At 42.1% G+C, this 18,034-nt stretch overlaps 1 protein-coding gene across 1 annotated transcript; it reads left to right on the top strand.

Moving 5' to 3' along the window:
- The first annotated feature begins 2,224 nt into the window (after positions 1–2,224).
- LOC115135912 (mitochondrial glutamate carrier 1-like) lies at positions 2,225–17,982 on the top strand. The gene is made up of 10 exons (XM_029671115.2): positions 2,225–2,334; positions 5,899–6,021; positions 6,190–6,315; positions 8,056–8,111; positions 9,230–9,320; positions 11,687–11,805; positions 11,892–12,081; positions 16,120–16,274; positions 16,387–16,462; positions 16,616–17,982. Exons 2-10 carry the CDS (start codon positions 6,002–6,004, stop codon positions 16,761–16,763), a joined length of 981 nt encoding a protein of 326 aa, XP_029526975.1. The 5' UTR covers positions 2,225–2,334; positions 5,899–6,001; the 3' UTR covers positions 16,764–17,982.
- Positions 17,983–18,034: the final 52 nt, after the last annotated feature.

Here is an 18,034-nt window from a genome sequence, read left to right as displayed (position 1 = left end):
AATCTCAAATATAAAATGTTGATTTGTTTAACACTTTTTTGGTTACTACATGATTCCATATGTGTTCTTTCATATTTGTGATGTCTTCCCTATTATTCTGCAATGTTAAAAATAGTTTAAAAAATAACTTGTTGAATGAGTAGGTGTGTCCAAACGTTTGACTGGTACTGAATGTCATTAAATGACATGTGCTTAACTATGTGGTTTTAATGTACATTAGCTGTGGTTCCTCTTATTTTGGGAGTATTATAACATTTTGTATATATTTTCAATACATGCAACCTAAGAGTTCATGCCTGCAAGACAGAGGCTTAGGTTACAGTCAATCGGTCTGAGGGTTTGAAAGTTTTATAGAACTACTTTTTATTTAATCCCACATTGAAATGAAAGCCAGTGAGACAGCTCAAATTGGTCGGTATATTACAACTGTATTTAATACTAGATAGAAATGTCCTAACAGGGTAATTGTGCTGCCTGACAAGTTGAACAATGCTAGCCTTGATGAGGCCCTTACTTCTCTCGGGGTTGTTGTATGCAGAGTGATTTCCTTAGGGTCAAGCAACCTGGCTTCAAGCCTACCTCAGGTCAATACCCCCTTCTACCATTTACTGCTCTGATGAGCAGAAGTAAGATAGTGTATGAGGATCAAAGGCTCGTCCTTGAGGGATGAGGGAGGGATGAGGGATTTGTGATAAAGAAGCACATGTTGTGTTTTCTGAACCGAGGGAGTAGTGTTAAGATCCTAGCCTTGATAAATCGCTCTTGGCATCTCCCTTGGCGTTCCTTTAGGGCAGGGTTTCCCAAACCTCTCCTTGGGCCCATCCAGAAGTTTCACATTTTTGTTTTAACCCTTAACTGGCACACTTGGTTCAATTAGTCAACTATTCCTCAAGCCTTTTGATGAATTAAATCCGGTTTGGCCATTTAGGGTTAAAACAAAATGTGAAACTTCTGGGACGGCAGGTGGAGAAACGCTGTGTTAGGGTCAGATGCCCCAGGGTAAAGCTCTATTTAGGGAAATACCCCCCCACCATTAGCTGCAATATGGTCACCTGTTCCGGTGAGGTCTATGTCTTCTGCTGTGACTTCTGATGACAATCATATACAATTAACATGAGACAGCCAGGACTGGCATATGCTCTCTATTTAGAAACAAATCGAAATAGGTACATAACATTTACCATGTCTTGAGGCCTTCTTAATCCTTTTTTTTGTCCAGGTCTTTGGTGAATTATGTTGCTGCGGCTGTCCTACTCCATCCATTGGACAGGGGCAAGGCTAATGGAAGGAGCAAGTCACTCGCTTTGCAGCTCGCTCCTTCTGATCCTAAACAATTTATTAAAATCAAACATAGAATGGGAATCTGTCTGTGGTTAAAATTTCAACAGTGTGGTATGTACCCAGATTTCAACTGCATTAAAAATATAGAGGGGAATTGGGAAGAAATGGCACTTACAGCTAGCTACATGTTGAAATTATATTGCTGTGTGTTAGCTTTCTTGAAGTGCCTCCTCAAATGCCACCCGTTGCCGCATCCCGCTCTTTGCTCAAGCTTTTTTTTCTCTATAACATTGACATAAGCATTATTGTATGTTGACATAGAAAAGCAAGTACTAAAATGTGTGATCCTATACTGTGAGACAGTCAAATATATAGTAGATTCACATGTCAGAAGTAAATTGGTATACATTGTGGATGGTTGATTTTCATTCTCGTGGGAACTGCCTTAAATTGTGCAAAAGCGAAAGGCAAAGCCTCCACAGTTAACATGTTTTTGTTATTTATCTGCATTAACTCAACTTTATTAACTAGATTTGTATATTGACATTTACACAATTTGTATACAGACAGCAAAATGAGAATTACAGTTTAGTTTAAAATGTGCAGACACCCGTGTAGATATGTAATCATATTTCTATGGGACACACAGACCATAAATAAACTAGCTACGCCATCAAATATCTAATTAAAAGGCTTTTTATTCAGTTTATTGGTTGCAACCCAGCCTCTCATTAACTATGTACAAATAAGCGCAATGTTTTGGGGTACTAATTAATTAGATACTGGGTTGGACTTGACCATAGTCTTAATGTGGAGCGAATGCTACCGCCCACCACACGCTCTTCTACAACTAAAAGGACCAATGAACCGTCAATATGTAAATCTACAAACCACGATTGGATGGATTGGAACTCCACGTTTGACGATTTGGCCCCTCCTTCACATGAATGAATGGAAATTTCCATTATCTCGCGTTCGGTAAATTACACGACTACGAGGCTGACGATACTTTCAAGTACAAGAACGAAAGATCTCATCTCACATTTATTTTAGGTGAGTATCATTATCGAACGTTGGCAAATATCAATATTAATGTATCACCATTGTATTGACAATTGCTATGTCATCGTGGCTCTTTTTCCTAGCAATGCATTATTGGAAGAGGAAATGCAGAGGCTTGTTAGAAGTTAGCCAACGAGCTTGCCCGATATCAAATAGCTCACGCTAGTGCTGTTAAATTACATCTCAGAGATTTGAGTACGAGTTGTTGCTATAGATACACTTGATCAGTAATGTTTCAGCAACGTTAGCTATAGCTAGCGAAGTTATTGAATTGGCCATTTCCAGATAAATACAAGCTAACTAACGGTAGCTAGCAAGCGATAAGTTAGTCATCATACGTTACCCTGGCCTTGGTAATGTTAACATTAGCTAAATCAGTAAATGAGGCAATGTTAATAACACATGAATGTTATTGAATAAGGTAAAAAAAATATAGAAAAAATAATGGATGAATACACAAGTTAGACTGGAGTTGAATCTTGTCCACATACTGACACGGACTGTGTCTTAGCTAACTTAACTGAGCTGATGCCTCGGGGCCAAGAACACTTTCAATTCATGCAAACTGATGCCTTTGGGGGTAGCTACATCCAAAGGACACTGATTAGCACTAACCTTTTAACGTTACTAGTTACATGCCCATCTTACTCAAGAGTAGCAAGCAGGTTGTAATATTGTGTTTGTAATAAGTGGGAAACTCGAACAGTACTACTTGAACTGGGAGCAACGAGGCGTGTTCTTTATTTATTTAATTTTTATTTAACAAGTAAATTCGTATTTACAATGACGGCCTACTGGGGAACAGTGGGTTAACTGCCTTGTTCAGGGGCAGAACGACAGATTTTTACCATGTCAACTCGGGGATTCGATCTAGCAAATTTCAATAACTGGCCTAACGCTCTAACCCAGGGTTGGGGAACCTTTTTGCCATCAAGGGCCATTTGGATATTTATAAATTAATTCGGGGGCCATATTATTACAAGTGGCAATCTTGGTTAAATAAAGGTGAAATAAAATCTTCTATTTTATTCATGTGTTAATGTGACTTTAATCACCGACATTGGTTTCATAGTTTTAAATATGACTTATGTTTCTTGTGTCCTTGAGTATTTAGAAAAGTGTTAGTCCTATTTAAATAGATATTAGTATTGTACATAATGTTATTATGATTGCTTGTTCAAACTTGCCTCTAATGCTATGGCTGAAACAGCTTATCTTTGAAGAGGCGTTTGATGTCAGCTGGCAGTGAAGATGATGCTACTGGCAGCTGGTTTTCCAGGTTTGTGTCAGTCAGTCTTGAGCAGAATCGAGTCTTTGTCAGATTGGAAAAGAACTGCTCACAGCAGTAGGTCGTCCCGAACACCGATGCAAATTTAAGTGCATGTCTCCTCAGAACAGAAAAATGCTCTGCACTAATGTACATTTTGTAGGAGAGGGAGGTTGTACCTGGCTTTGAGCTCGTCATTGCTTTGCAGCTCAATGACTTAGTGTTGTAGGCCATCCGTCACATCCGCTGGTTCGACGTTAAACGGGGTTGCAAATATGTTCAACTCCAGTTTACTTTTTACATCCTTAAACTGCTCACAAAATGCCTTTGCGAGCTTTCCACACTCACCGGCATATTCCCAAGTAATCTCAGGCTCTTGTCCTTGCGGAGTAGGAAAATGCACTGTGTTACTCCTTTCTAGTTGGTCTTGCCACAGCTTTAATTTCGTACGATTTCACGTTTGACAGCAGATCGCTGAGAAGCTGTTTCAGCCCTTTTGAGCTTGACGTTCAAGTCAGACAGATACTTGGTTATGTCCACCATGAAGGCCAAATCACATATCCACTTGTCATCACTCAGTTCCGCGACAGGTTTCCCCTTCATCTCTATTAATTTTTTTTTTTTTTTTTTTTTTTTTTTTTATACTTACTTCATCCTTCAGTCCGTAAAACCGCGCGAGCATATTTCCACGGCTCAACCATCATACCGCCAAACCAGAACCATACTCCGATTCAAGATCACTCAATAGCTCCTTAAATTGGAGGTTATTCAGCCCTTTGCTTTTGATAAAATTGATGTTCGACACTACAGATGCCGTTACATTGTTCGGCTTCAGGGACTGTGCGCACAGACTTTCTTGGTGTATGATGCTGTTGCATACAATTAAATCACTTAGATTAAGACTGAGACAACTCATCATTTTTTTTTCACTAATGTGGTTAACCTCTTTTTCGAGCCAACCATGACTGGCCCTCATCTATAGTAAGGACACTTAATTTTTTAAACTGTAGCTCAAATTTGCTCATAGCCGAGACAAGTTTCTCAAACAAGCCCTCACCTCAGGTGGTGCCATGCATGGCTTCCAAAGACAGTGATTCCTCCCTTGTGTCAAACTCAGTGGTAATCCCACACACACAAATGGCAAAATTGGGCAGTATTTGTTACGTCAGTCGTTTCATCACATGCCAAAGAGAAACTGGATTTAGGAAAAAAAAGTTTTTTGGGGGGGAAAACGACGTCTACCTCCTCCCTGTAGGCTGTATCGTTGTTGTTGACCATGCACCCTTCTGGCTCATGTGTTGAGGATCGGCGAAGTGGAGGTGTTGTTTCCTACCTTCACCACCTGGGGATGGCCCGTCAGGATGTCCAGGACCCAGTTGCACAGGGCGGGGTTCAGACCCAGGGCCCCGAGCTGAATGATGAGAATAGAGGGTACTATGGTGTTGAATGCTGAGCTATAGTCAATGAACTGCATTCTTACATAGGTATTCCTCTTGTCCAGATGGGAAAGGGTGATTGCATCCTCTGTGGCTCTATTGGGACATTTTGAGTGTTTGATTACCTTACGGAGGGAATAACTACACTATTTGTATTCGGCCATATTCTCAATCACCTTGCCATGGTTAAATGCAGTTGTTTGCGGTTTCTGTTTTGTGTGAATGCTGCCATCTATCCACGGTTTCTGGTTTGGGTACATTTTAATAGTCACCGTGGGTACAACATCTCCTATACACTTTCTGATGAACTCAGTCACCGTATCTGTGTATTTGTCAATATTATTGAGGCTACCCAGAACATATCCCAGTTCACGTGATCAAAACAATTTTGAAGCATGGATTCCGATTGGTCAGACCAGCATTGAATAGACTTTAGCATGGGTACTTCCTGTTTGATTTTCTGCCTATAGGAAGGGAGGAGCAAAATGGAGTCGTGGTCAGATTTGCCAAATGGAGGACGGGGCAGGGCCTTGTAGGCATTTCGAAAATTTGAGTAGCAGTGATCCAATGTTTTACCAGCGAGAGTACAACAGTCAATGTGTTGGTAGAACTTAGGTAGTGTTTTCCTAAAACTCCCAATTACCATAAATGTGGCCTCAGGATATGTGGTTTCCAGTTTGCATCAACTCCAGTGTAGTTCTTTGAGGGCCGTCGTGGTATCATCTTGAGGGGGAATATACACGACTGTGACTATAACCGAAGAGAATTCTCTTGGGAGGTAATGTTGCGTTTGTGTACCTCGTCCTCTAGACTAAAAGTCTATATATAATCTCCCTGCCTCTTCCCCTCCAGATCTCGACTCAGCTGCTCATCAGCACATGATCTACTGACCACTACAATATCTCACAAAGTCTCACAGCTCCGTTCTACATCTGCTACCTATCTCAAATATACCATGACCAAGCAGCAGATCAGGTACTGTCACTGTAGGCTTCTCTATCTCATACTGTATGTGCAATAGATGTCTAGATGTTACAGTACAGTTTTCATAAGGGCATGCATCCATTATATTTGATCTATTTCAAGTGCTTTGAAGTTCTGTGATATGCCAATCTGAACATAATCTCAAACTGTTTTTTCCAGCCTTCCCGCTAAACTGATTAATGGTGGTATTGCTGGCATTGTGGGGGTTACCTGTGTGTTTCCCATCGACCTGGTAAAGACCAGGCTACAGAACCAGAGGCAAGGCCAACAGATCTACAAAAACATGTGAGTCCTTCACTCTGTCCTCCCTTCTTATGTCATGCTGTGTGACTGCATAGCTAAATCTAGATTGTTTATTGGATGATGATGATGATGATAATAATATTTTTTTTTTTAAACTCAAAGGCGTGGAAGGATGACACTAACAGACCTGCCAACCTGAACAATTACAGTTCAAAGTAGCTGGTACTCAACCGTCTCAATTTGGAGATGAGCCAATCAAACGACTTGGGCGAGTTGGAAATATCTGTAGCGCTCCGTCCCGTGGTCGTAGTACTATTGTCCTTCCGCCAACTGGATGGCAGCTCCCCACTTCGTCCATTGATACCACTTATGTGTGAGGGGAAAAATAGTGTTGGCTCCTTAGTTAACACGTCATTACGATGAAGGTAGTTAGCTACAGAGTTTGGTTAACTAAGTGAGAATACTTTCTTGCCCGCGCATGCTTTGATCTCCGCAACGGTAGTGGGTGTGAGGGCATTGACGGGCAAGGAAACGCGCAGGGTTGCGGTAGTTTAGTGTGCGTCGCTGCATGGATGGAAACAGACATGGCAGAGAGAGCTGTTTCCGCTAATACTGTCCTTCAGAGGAAGTTGTTAGGCCCACTAATCTGAACAGTATGTTCATTAATCAGTACTTGATCTGTCCTCTTGATATGGCTGTATGTCAACAGTAGGCTGCTAATGATGTGATAATAGTCAGTTCACCAATGACAACAGGGCATGCTGAATGAATGGGAGCCTAGTAGTCGGCCCTAACTTGATGGATGAGGTCAGGGATAAAGATCTGCAACAAGCTCATATAGGCCTAGTTCAGTTGTTTCATATTCCATATAGCCTACAGTAAACTAGAGTACGACATTGCATCCAGTAATTTAATTATTCAGAATTTTCTCTCCGAAACAAAATTAAGAAGCCAGTTTACATTTTCACTAGACTATCCACATCGACACCTATTATTTAGAATAATCACTACCCCAACATTTTACCTAGAAAAATTGTCGTTGGGACTACAATTTTATTTAGGACCATACACAAGACTTGGATACAATGTTTGATATAGTTTCAGACTCAAGTTTCAGGAAATGACAGTTGGAGTTTTTCCTTCCTGACCTTAGGCCTACATTTGCACCACTTTGTCAGAAGATCCTAGGGAGAACCCTGATTGAACATTTAAACATATTTCTTGTTGGCTACTGAAGAGCAGGCAATTACCAAGTACCCATAAGTCTATAGCCCACCATTCTTATTGAGGCAGTCTTTTTTTGCCAACATCATTATTAGGCTTAAAAGGTGCTCAACTGGTAAATTCTTCAAGGTTAGCAGGTCTGCACTAAATATATCGGATGGGATATCTTGGTCAGTACTTCAAAGAATCCGGTTGCCATTGTGAAAGCATAGACTAATGCCAGGTTTTGAATCCGGTGTCTGTAACGACTGACTCCTGCCATTGTCCTATTCTTTCCCGTTGAGTAACCCTGAGGAATGTGTGAGGGGAGATGACATTTCCCTCTGCTCTGTGCACCCATTCAGCTGTCTTCTCCACTCCCAGCCTTAAGCCCCTTGATGTTCCTTAGTTCTGTTTGACCTACATGGGTAGAAATGGCTGTACTTTGTATTTACATATGATTTGTTGGATGATGTCTCTCAAACTTTTTGTCACGAATGCAACTATTCGAGAAATAATTCGTAGTAATTAGTTGTTGTGAGAAATTTCCCTCGTTCTGACATGTCTTTTCTCTCTCAGGATGGACTGCCTTGTCAAAACCGTTAGATCAGAAGGATACTTTGGCATGTATAGAGGTAAGAGTAATTTCATTTTTAGTCTTTGTTTAATAGGTGTGGTTCTTTACCTAGTCAACAGGGGGGTTATTAGTGAAATTGCAACAAACTGATGAGAATTTAATTATATATTTGACTTAAAGTATAAGCTGTCAAGTTGCTGTTCACAATTAATGCAGTAGTTGCTCATTACTGATAGAAAAAAAAGCGATATTCACATGTCATCTTAAATTGATTGATTGTCACCACAATGTAGTGATGTTTATATGCATCCTTCGTTATGCAAATTGTTTGTTACTTCATTTGAATTTTAATTGAATGACAAATGGTGTTCTCCATCAATCCTTATAAAAGGAAATTGCCACATTTTCAATTGATCACATGATCAGTGTTCAGTGAACTGCATTACTATAGCCTTACTGAAACGGAATATTGTATGTAACACATTTATGAGTGGCAACAGTGTCTATTGTGGAGAGGAGGTTGGAGCCTGTTTTATCGGGCTCCATTTGTGTGAGGAATGCTTGTTTTTTTTGCATCTGTGTTTTTCATATTACAGACGTGGATCCCCCTGGGATATTGAGAGGCTAGCCGATATGGCGCAGCCACGCTGGAGGCAAATCATTTAATGGTTCTTACTACACTGCTCTATTTCAACTAGGCAAACATTGTTTTTTTTATGTGCCATTTGTGAAATATTTTGCTCCTTCATGTCTTTATACAACTTATTCTCACCTCTCCTGTTGACTCCTTTGACTTTCTCTGTTCATTCACCAACACTTGTGATCATTGACATTCAGTGTTCTTGGGAAAATGTATATTGTAGTAGTGGCTAAGGCTACCTTCATTCTCGTCTGTCCATCCCCCACTGGCACGTAGACTAGCCAACACCTTAATCTAAAGTCTTCTTCCCACATAGTTTTCTAAAGAAATGTTGGTCTTTCTTACATTAGACGAGTCTAACTTTTCACATTCTCAATTTTCATTTCCCATTCTCTCTCTGCATGCCCTTTTCTGGTCTCTTCTTTCATTCATGTTCTGCTTTCATCATGTTTCTCATGTTTTAATGTAACTTATTGTGTTGACTTGCTCGTGATGATTTTTAAGGTTTGACTAATGGTCAATTGTTTTGCCTTCAGGTGCTGCTGTGAATCTGACCCTGGTCACTCCTGAGAAGGCCATCAAACTAGCCGCAAATGATTTCTTCCGGCAGCATCTTAGCAAAAATGAGTAAGTGACCGTTTACATTTCTGCCATTTAAAGACAGTAGATTGAGAGGAAGACTGATGTAGTGTAATAGTGTAGTGTAATAGATGTATACTAATGCATGCTTTTGGATTGATGGCAGCATTCGCGTGAAACTGAAAGCGCGAACCACTGCTTTTAATCAGGGCAAGGTGACCGGAAACATGACCGAATACAAACAGTGTAGCTATTCCCTCCGCAAGGCAATCAAACAAGCTAAGCGTCAGTATAGAGAAAGTAGAATCTCAATTCAACGGCTCAGACACAAGAGGTATGTGGCAGGGTCTACAGTCAATCACGGATTACAAAAATAAAACCAGCCCCGTCACGAACCAGGATGTCTTGCTCCCAGGCAGACTAAATAACTTTTTTGCCCGCTTTGAGGACAATACAGTGCCACTGACACGGCCCGCAACCAAAACATGCGGACTCTCCTTCACTGCAGCCGATGTGAGGAAAACATTTAAACGTGTTAACCCTCGCAAGGCTGCAGGCCCAGACGGCATCCCCAGCCGCGCCCTCAGAGCATGCGCTATTAAATATATTAAATCAATCCCTATCCCAGTCTGCTGTTCCCACATGCTTCAAGAGGGCCACCATTGTTCCTGTTCCCAAGAAAGCTAAGGTAACTGAGCTAAACGACTACCGCCCCGTAGCACTCACTTCCGTCATCATGAAGTGCTTTGAGAGACTAGTCAAGGACCATATCACCTCCACCCTACCTGACACCCTAGACCCACTCCAATTTGCTTACCTCCCAAATAGATCCACAGACGATGCAATCTCAACCACACTGCACACTGCCCTAACCCATCTGGACAAGAGGAATACCTATGTGAGAATGCTGTTCACCGACTACAGCTTGGCATTTAACACCATAGTACCCTCCAAGCTCGTCATCAAGCTCGAGACCCTGGGTCTCGACCCCGCCCTGTGCAACTGGGTACTGGACTTCCTGACGGGCCGCCCCCAGGTGGTGAGGGTAGGCAACAACATCTCCACCCCGCTGATCCTCAACACTGGGGCCCCACAAGGGTGCGTTCTGAGCCCTCTCCTGTACTCCCTGTTCATCCACGACTGCGTGGCCGCCTCCAACTCAATCATCAAGTTTGCGGACGACACAACAGTGGTAGGCTTGATTACCAACAACGACGAGACGGCCTACAGGGAGGAGGTGAGGGCCCTCGGAGTGTGGTGTCAGGAAAATAACCTCACACTCAACGTCAACAAAACTAAGGAGATGATTGTGGACTTCAGGAAACAGCAGAGGGAACACCCCCCTATCCACATCGATGGAACAGTAGTGGAGAGGGTAGCAAGTTTTAAGTTCCTCGGCATACACATCACAGACAAACTGAATTGGTCCACCCACACAGACACGCTGCTGCGCCTTCTTCAACCTCAGGAGGCTGAAGAAATTTGGCTTGTCACCAAAAGCACTCACAAACTTCTACAGATGCACAATCGAGAGCATCCTGGTGGGCTGTATCACCGCCTGGTACGGCAACTGCTCCGCCCACAACCGTAAGGCTCTCCAGAGAGTAGTGAGGTCTGCACAACGCATCACCGGGGGCAAACTACCTGCCCTCCAGGACACCTACACCACCCGATGTCACAGGAAGGCCATAAAGATCATCAAGGACAACAACCACCCGAGCCACTGCCTGTTCACCCCGCTATCATCCAGAAGGCGAGGTCAGTACAGGTGCATCAAAGCTGGGACCGAGAGACTGAAAAACAGCTTCTATCTCACGGCCATCAGACTGTTAAACAGCCACCACTAACATTGAGTGGCTGCTGCCAACACACTGACTCAACTCCAGACACTTTAATAATGGGAATTGATGGGAAATGATGTAAAATATATCACTAGCCACTTTAAACTATGCTACCTAATATAATGTTTACATACCCTACATCATTCATCTCATATGTATACGTATATACTGTACTCTATATCATCTACTGCATCTTTATGTAATACATGTATCACTAGCCATTTTAACTATGCCACTTTGTTTACATACTCATCTCATATGTATATACTGTACTCGATACCATCTACTGTATCTTGCCTATGCCGCTCTGTACCATCACTCACTCATATATCTTTATGTACATATTCTTATCCCCTTACACTTGTCTATAAGGTAGTAGTTTTGGAATTGTTAGCTAGATTACTTGTTGGTTATTACTGCATTGTCGGAACTAGAAGCACAAGCATTTTGCTACACTCGCATTAACATCTGCTAACCATGTGTATGTGACAAATAAATTTGATTTGATGTGTCCAACTAGTCATTGACGAGACCAATCCCACGCATGCTTTCTAATCTGATTCTTTGTTGCAGGAAGGGTTTGACAGTGTTTAAGGAGATGTTGGCAGGTTGTGGTGCGGGCATGTGCCAGGTTGTCATTACTACTCCTATGGAAATGCTCAAGATTCAACTTCAGGATGCAGGAAGGCTAGGTAAGCGGGTTCACAGTATTTTCCTGATTTGATTGATGTTGGAAGTTCATGCAAATATATTAATGTATTTTTGTTCTTCATCCCAGCGGCTCAGCAGATAAAGCCAGCCTCGATGTCACCCACTAAGCTGGCAGCCACCAGGGTGCTGAGCAGGTCTTACAACGCGGGGCCCAGCACTGCAACCAGTGCGCTGTCTGCTACCCAAATCGCCCGGGAACTTCTCCGCACTCAAGGCATCCCGGGCCTCTACAAAGGCCTCTGGGCTACCCTCATGAGGTAAGGGATTGTTACACATGAATGTGACTCATGTGAACTCTTTTTTTTTATGGGGCGCTGGGCTTGAAAACAAACAGGAATATAACTTTTATATATATGTGTGTGTGTTTAAGAACACCTACTCATTCAAGGGTTTTTCTTTATTTTTAATATTTTCTACATTGTAGAATAATAGTGAAGACATCAACTATGAAATAACACATGGTATCATGTAGTAACCAAAATAGTGTTAAACAAATCAAAATAGATTTGAGATTCTTCAAATAGCCACCCTTTGCCTTGTTGACAGCTTTGCACGTTCTTGGCATTCTCTCAACTAGTTTCATTAGGTAGTCACCTGGAATGTATTTCAATTAACAGGTGTGCCTTGTTAACTTCTCTGGGGTATGCACCTGGCCAACATCCAGTGAGATTGCAGAGCGCCAAATTCAAATACAGAAATACTCATTATAAAAATTCAGAAAAGATACAACTATTACACATAGGTTTAATGATTAACTTCTTGTGAATCCAACCACTGTCAGATTTCAAAAATGCTTTACGGCGAAAGCATACCGTACAATTATTTGAGAACATAGCCCAGCAGACAAATCATTACAAACAGTAACCAGCCAAGTAGAAGAGCTACACAAATCAGAAATAGAGAGAAAATTAATCCCTTACCGTTGATCTTCATATGTTTGCACTCTGAAGACATTCATTTATTCAATAAATGTTCCTTTTGTTCGATAAAGTCTCTCTTTATATCCAAAAACCTCCCTCATTTTTCAGAATACAAGCCTGAAACAGTTTCTAAAGACTATTAACATCTAGTGGAAGGCATAGGAACTGCAATTTGAGTCCTAAGTCAATGGATACTGTAATGGCATTGAATAGAAAACTACAACAAAAATTCCTTCTTCCTGAATGGATTTTTCTCGGGTTTTCGCCTGCCAAATCAGTTCTGTTTATACTCACAGACATGATTTTTAACTGTTTTGGAAACTTTAGTGTTTTCTATCCAAATCTACTAATTATATGCATATCCCATCTTCTGGGCCGGAGTAGAAGGCAGTTTAATTTGGGCATGCTTTTCATCCAAAATTCCAAATTCTGCCCCCTACCCTAGAGAAGTTATGTCAATTTGTGGAATTTCTTTCCTTAATAGATTTGAGCCAATCAGTTGTGTTGTGACAAGATAGAGATGGTAAACAGAAGATAGCCCTATTTGGTAAAAGACCAAGTCCATGTAATGGCAAGAACCACTCAAATAAGCAATGAGAAACAACAGTCCATTACTTTAAGACATGAATGTCAGTCAATACGGAACATTTCAAGAACTTTGAAAGTTTCTTCAAATGCAATAGCAAAAACCTTTCAAGCGGTATGATGAAACTGGCTCTCATGAGGGCTGCCAAAGGAATGGAAGACCCAGAGTTACCTCTGCTGCAGAGGATAAGTTCGTTATAGTTACCAGCCTCGGAAATGGCAGCCCAAATAAATGCTTTGGATGTTCAATTAACAGACACATCTCAACATCAACTGTTCAGAGGAGACTGTGTGAGTCAGGCCTTCATGGTTGAATTGCTGCAAAGAAACCACTACGAAAGGTCACCAATAAGAAGAGACTTGCTTGGGCCAAGAAACACGAGCAATGGACATTAGGCCGTTGGAAATGTCAAATTAGTCCAAATTAGAGGTTTTTGGTTCCAACCGCTGTGTCTTTGTGAGACGCGGTGTGGGTGAACGGATGATCTCCGCATGTGTATTGGGGGGGATGCTTTGCTGGTGACACTGATTGGGATTTATTTAGAATTCAAGGCACACTTAACTAGCATAGCCTTCACAGCATTCTGCAGTGATACGCCATCCCATCTGGTTTGCGCTTTGTGGGACTATCATTTGTTTTTCAACAGGACAATGACCAAACACACCTCCAGGCTGTGTAAGGGCTATTTTATTAAGAAGAAGAGTGATTGAGTGCTGCATCAGATGGCCTGGCCTCCACAATCCTCCAACCTCAACCAAATTGAGATGGTTTGGAATGAGTCGGACCGCGGAGTGAAGGAAAGCCAACGAGTGCTCAGCATATGTGGGAACTCCTTCAAGACCTTTGGAAAAGCATTCCAGATGAAGCTGGTTGAGCGAATGCCAAGAGTGTGCAAAAATGTCAGAGGCGAAGTCGCTATTTGAAGAATCTCAAATATGACAAATATTTTTTGATTTGTTTTAACACTTTTTTTTGTTACTATATGATTCCATGTGTTATTTCACAGTTTTGAGGTCTTCACTCTTATTCTACAATGTAGAAAATGGTCAAATAAATAACCCCTTGAATGAGTTAGTTCTAAAACTTTTGACCGGTGTTATGTAATGTGTGTGTAAGCAAGCAAGCAAGCACGGGCGTATACGTACGGGTTGGTCTAATCCTGGATGCCATTTGGTTAAAAACGCATTCCAGCCGGAGTCTATTCCAACAAGTTACCACCTGTTAAATCTATGACTTTGAAATGCCTATTTACTCTTTTCCACCTGACTGCGCAATCCACTGTCTCATCAGCCCAGGCAGACAATTTATAAACTTGATAAACTTCTGGCTGCACTGCTTGACCTGACCGTAAGTTGGCTAGCTAGCAAGCAAGGGATAAGAATGTTGTCAGCCAGTCTCGGGCCTTCGCCTCAGGCCTAACAACAACTGTGCCAATTTATACTCCAAACACCGGCTTCTCTGGCATTATCACTTAAATCTATAACTCAACTCAGCAAAATAAGAAACGTCCCTTTTTCGGGACCCTGTCTTTCAAAGATTTCTAAAAATCCAAATAACTTCACAGATCTTCATTGTAAAGGGTTTAAACACTGGTTTCCATCCTTGTTCAATGAACCATAAACAATTTATGAACATGCACCTGTGGAATGGTCGTTAAGACACTAACAGCTTACAGACGGTAGGCAGTTAAGGTCACAGTTATGAAAACTTAGGACACTAAAGAGGCCTTTCTACTGACTCTGAAAACCACCAAAAGAAAGATGCCCAGGGTCCCTGGTAATCTGTGTGAACGTGCCTTAGGCATGCTCCTTGCATGCAGCAAGACTGCAGATGTGGTTAGGGCAATAAATTGCAATGTCTGTACAGTGAGACACCTAAGACAGGGTGGACAGCTGATCGTCCTCGCAGTGGCAGACCTCGTGTAATAACTGCATGGGATCGGTACATCCGAACATCACACCTGCGGGACAGGTACAGGATGGCAACTGCCCTAGTTACACCAGGAACGCACAATACCTCCATCAGTGCTCAGACTGTCTGCAATAGGCGGAGAGAGGCTGGACTGAGAGCTTGCAGGCTTGTTTTAAGGCAGGTCCTCACCAGACATCGCCGGCAACAACATTGCCTATGGACACAAACCCACCGTCACTGGACTGGAAAAAAGTGCTCTTCACTGACGAGTCACGGTTTTCTTTCACCAGGGGTGATGGTCGGATTTGTGTTTATCGTCGAAGGAATGAGCGTTACACCGAGGCCTGTACTCTGGAGAAGGATCGAGGTGGAGGGTCCGTCATGGTCTGGGGCGGTTTGTCACAGCATCATCGAACTGAGCTTGTTGTCATTGCAGGCGAACTCAACACTGCATTACAGGGAAGACATCCCCTCCCTCATGTGGTACCCTTCCTACAGGCTCATCCCGACATGACCCTCCAGCATGACATTGCCACCAGTCATACTGCTCATTCTGTGTGTGATTTCCTGCAAGACAGGAATGTCAGTGTTCTGCCATGGCCATCGATGAGCCCGGATCTCAATCCCATTGAGCAAGTCTGGGACTTGTTGGATCGGAGGGTGAGGGCTAGGGCCATTCCTCCCAGAAATGTCTGGGAACTTGCAGGTGTCTTGGTGGAAGAGTGGGGTAACATCTCACATCAAGAACTGGCAAATCTGGTGCAGTCCATGAGGAGGAGATGCACTGCAGTACTTAATGCAGCTGGTGGCCACAACAGATACCGACTGTTACTTTTGATTTTGACCCCCAGCAGTAAAATACTTGTTTTATGTTTCAGAGATGTCCCCTTCTCCATGGTCTACTTCCCACTATTCGCCCACCTCAACCAGCTGGGCCAGCCCTCTCGAGATGAATCCGCACCCTTCTACTGGGCTTTCTTCTCTGGCTGTCTGGCTGGCTCTACCGCAGCTGTGGCAGTCAATCCTTGTGATGGTGAGTTCGTAATCTCTGTCTGTTTGTGACACACTTTTATTAAGCTAGTGGAATGTGTGTTTGATTTACTGCTATAGTTCCTGCTATAACAAGTTCTCGCACTTTATTCCAGTTGTGAAAACGAGATTGCAATCTCTAAACAAAGGTGCCAGTGAGGAGAGCTACAACGGTGTGGTTGACTGTGTCAGGTACAGAGTCAGTCTTTTATCACTATTTTAATACTTGTATTTTCCTGCCTTTTAGATATTTTTGCAACTTCCCAACCAGTGAGGTCTAATAATTGATTTACACACATTCCTGAAGTTCAAGTAGTGATTTATTTACTCTCTGTCTCATGGCAGTAAGATCATGCGTAAGGAGGGTCCCTCTGCCTTCCTGAAGGGAGCAGGCTGCAGGGCGCTGGTCATCGCTCCTCTCTTCGGCATCGCACAGGTCATGTACTTTATTGGCATCGGAGAGTTCATCCTGGACCTGTCCCCTTTCAACTAACTACCCGTCTGCATGAGATGAGCAACCCTGCCTGGCTGTGCATGGGACTCTCACACGTCGGATGAAAAGTATCTCAGCAAAAGACTTGCAGCTATACACCGTCAGTATATATTACAGAAAATAAACCCACGTAAGGACTGTTGAGGTGTCAGAGCTTTGGAGCCTGGAAAAGACAGGAACACCTCCTGTATGGTCTAATGGCTGTACTGCACTTCCTCCAAATGTTTTCCTGGCTTATTTAATGGGCTGTGACCAATGTTTTCGCCAGTTTGCTGAACTGGGGACCGAGAACTGCAGCAGGGGCTCTGGCTGGGGAGTCCCTCTGGTTCCTCTTTCTCTGTGAGGGACAGGAGGTGGGGACCACTTCAACACAACCAATGACTGAAGGCCATTTCAAACTTAGATTTTATTTTTTTTTGTCATTGTTTGTCTATAATTTGTGGGGGGATAATTTAAGATTCCACATCTGTGCTGTTGCTTGAATGCAATACTGTGGAGTAAGGAGATTTTGTGTGGGTATTTCAAAGCAAGTACTGTATTTGCAATCATGTGACTTCAAGCCTTCAATTAATCTGATTTACATGTCTGAATTGTTAAATTCACTGAGGCCAAAAATCTCTCGAAATATTCTAGAAGTAGCTTTTTAACATTTTTTTTTTAAGAAACACATTTTTAACTGGCAGCATTTCACCAAGGTTTAGTTTGCGATCGATGGACCAAGCACTTAATGGCTATTCCACAGCAACACCTCATGGTTTGTTGCCAGACAGATGACCCCATCATGGTTTAATGAATTGTCAGCACTGTTAATCTTTTTTTGTATTTTTTTTATTCTGAATACTTGAGATTAATTCATACAATGTAGTATATACATTAGTTGTGGAGTGTTCTGTTATTGTCCATGTTACTTCAGGGATATATATATATTAGGTCAAGACTTAGATTAGTTAATGATCATTATTTAGTTGTTTTTTTTTGTATTAATAACATGCCCCTAAATTTCATGCAAATAGTTTTGTATTTTCCTTGTGTGGATTGGTATTTCTACACACTGTAAGGAAGCAATACTTTATCCAGACTGACTGAGCCTGCCAAGTGGCATCACTAATACTATCTGCACCCAGGTAATCTAACACAGGAATTGACTGTTACATTGGTTTGTATGATGTATTTCTAGTTTTGTTTTAGATGTTTATTTGATAAACATATACTAACAGCCGTCTGCTCTTAACCGGGTTAAAGTCTCTTTATATTTATTTGCACTTTCTCTT

Source organism: Oncorhynchus nerka, linkage group LG2, assembly GCF_034236695.1.
Source record: "Oncorhynchus nerka isolate Pitt River linkage group LG2, Oner_Uvic_2.0, whole genome shotgun sequence".
NCBI classification, from domain to species: domain Eukaryota; kingdom Metazoa; phylum Chordata; class Actinopteri; order Salmoniformes; family Salmonidae; genus Oncorhynchus; species Oncorhynchus nerka.
This window is presented reverse-complemented; position numbering and strand designations above follow the sequence as displayed.

Coding starts and splice junctions, on each gene's coding strand:
- LOC115135912 (XM_029671115.2), top strand. CDS start 6,002: ATGACCAAGCAGCAGATCAG. Junction 6,316..8,055: donor CAACAGATCTACAAAAACAT/GTGAGTCCTTCA, acceptor TTTCTCTCTCAG/GATGGACTGCCTTGTCAAAA. Junction 12,082..16,119: donor CTCTGGGCTACCCTCATGAG/GTAAGGGATTGT, acceptor TTTATGTTTCAG/AGATGTCCCCTTCTCCATGG.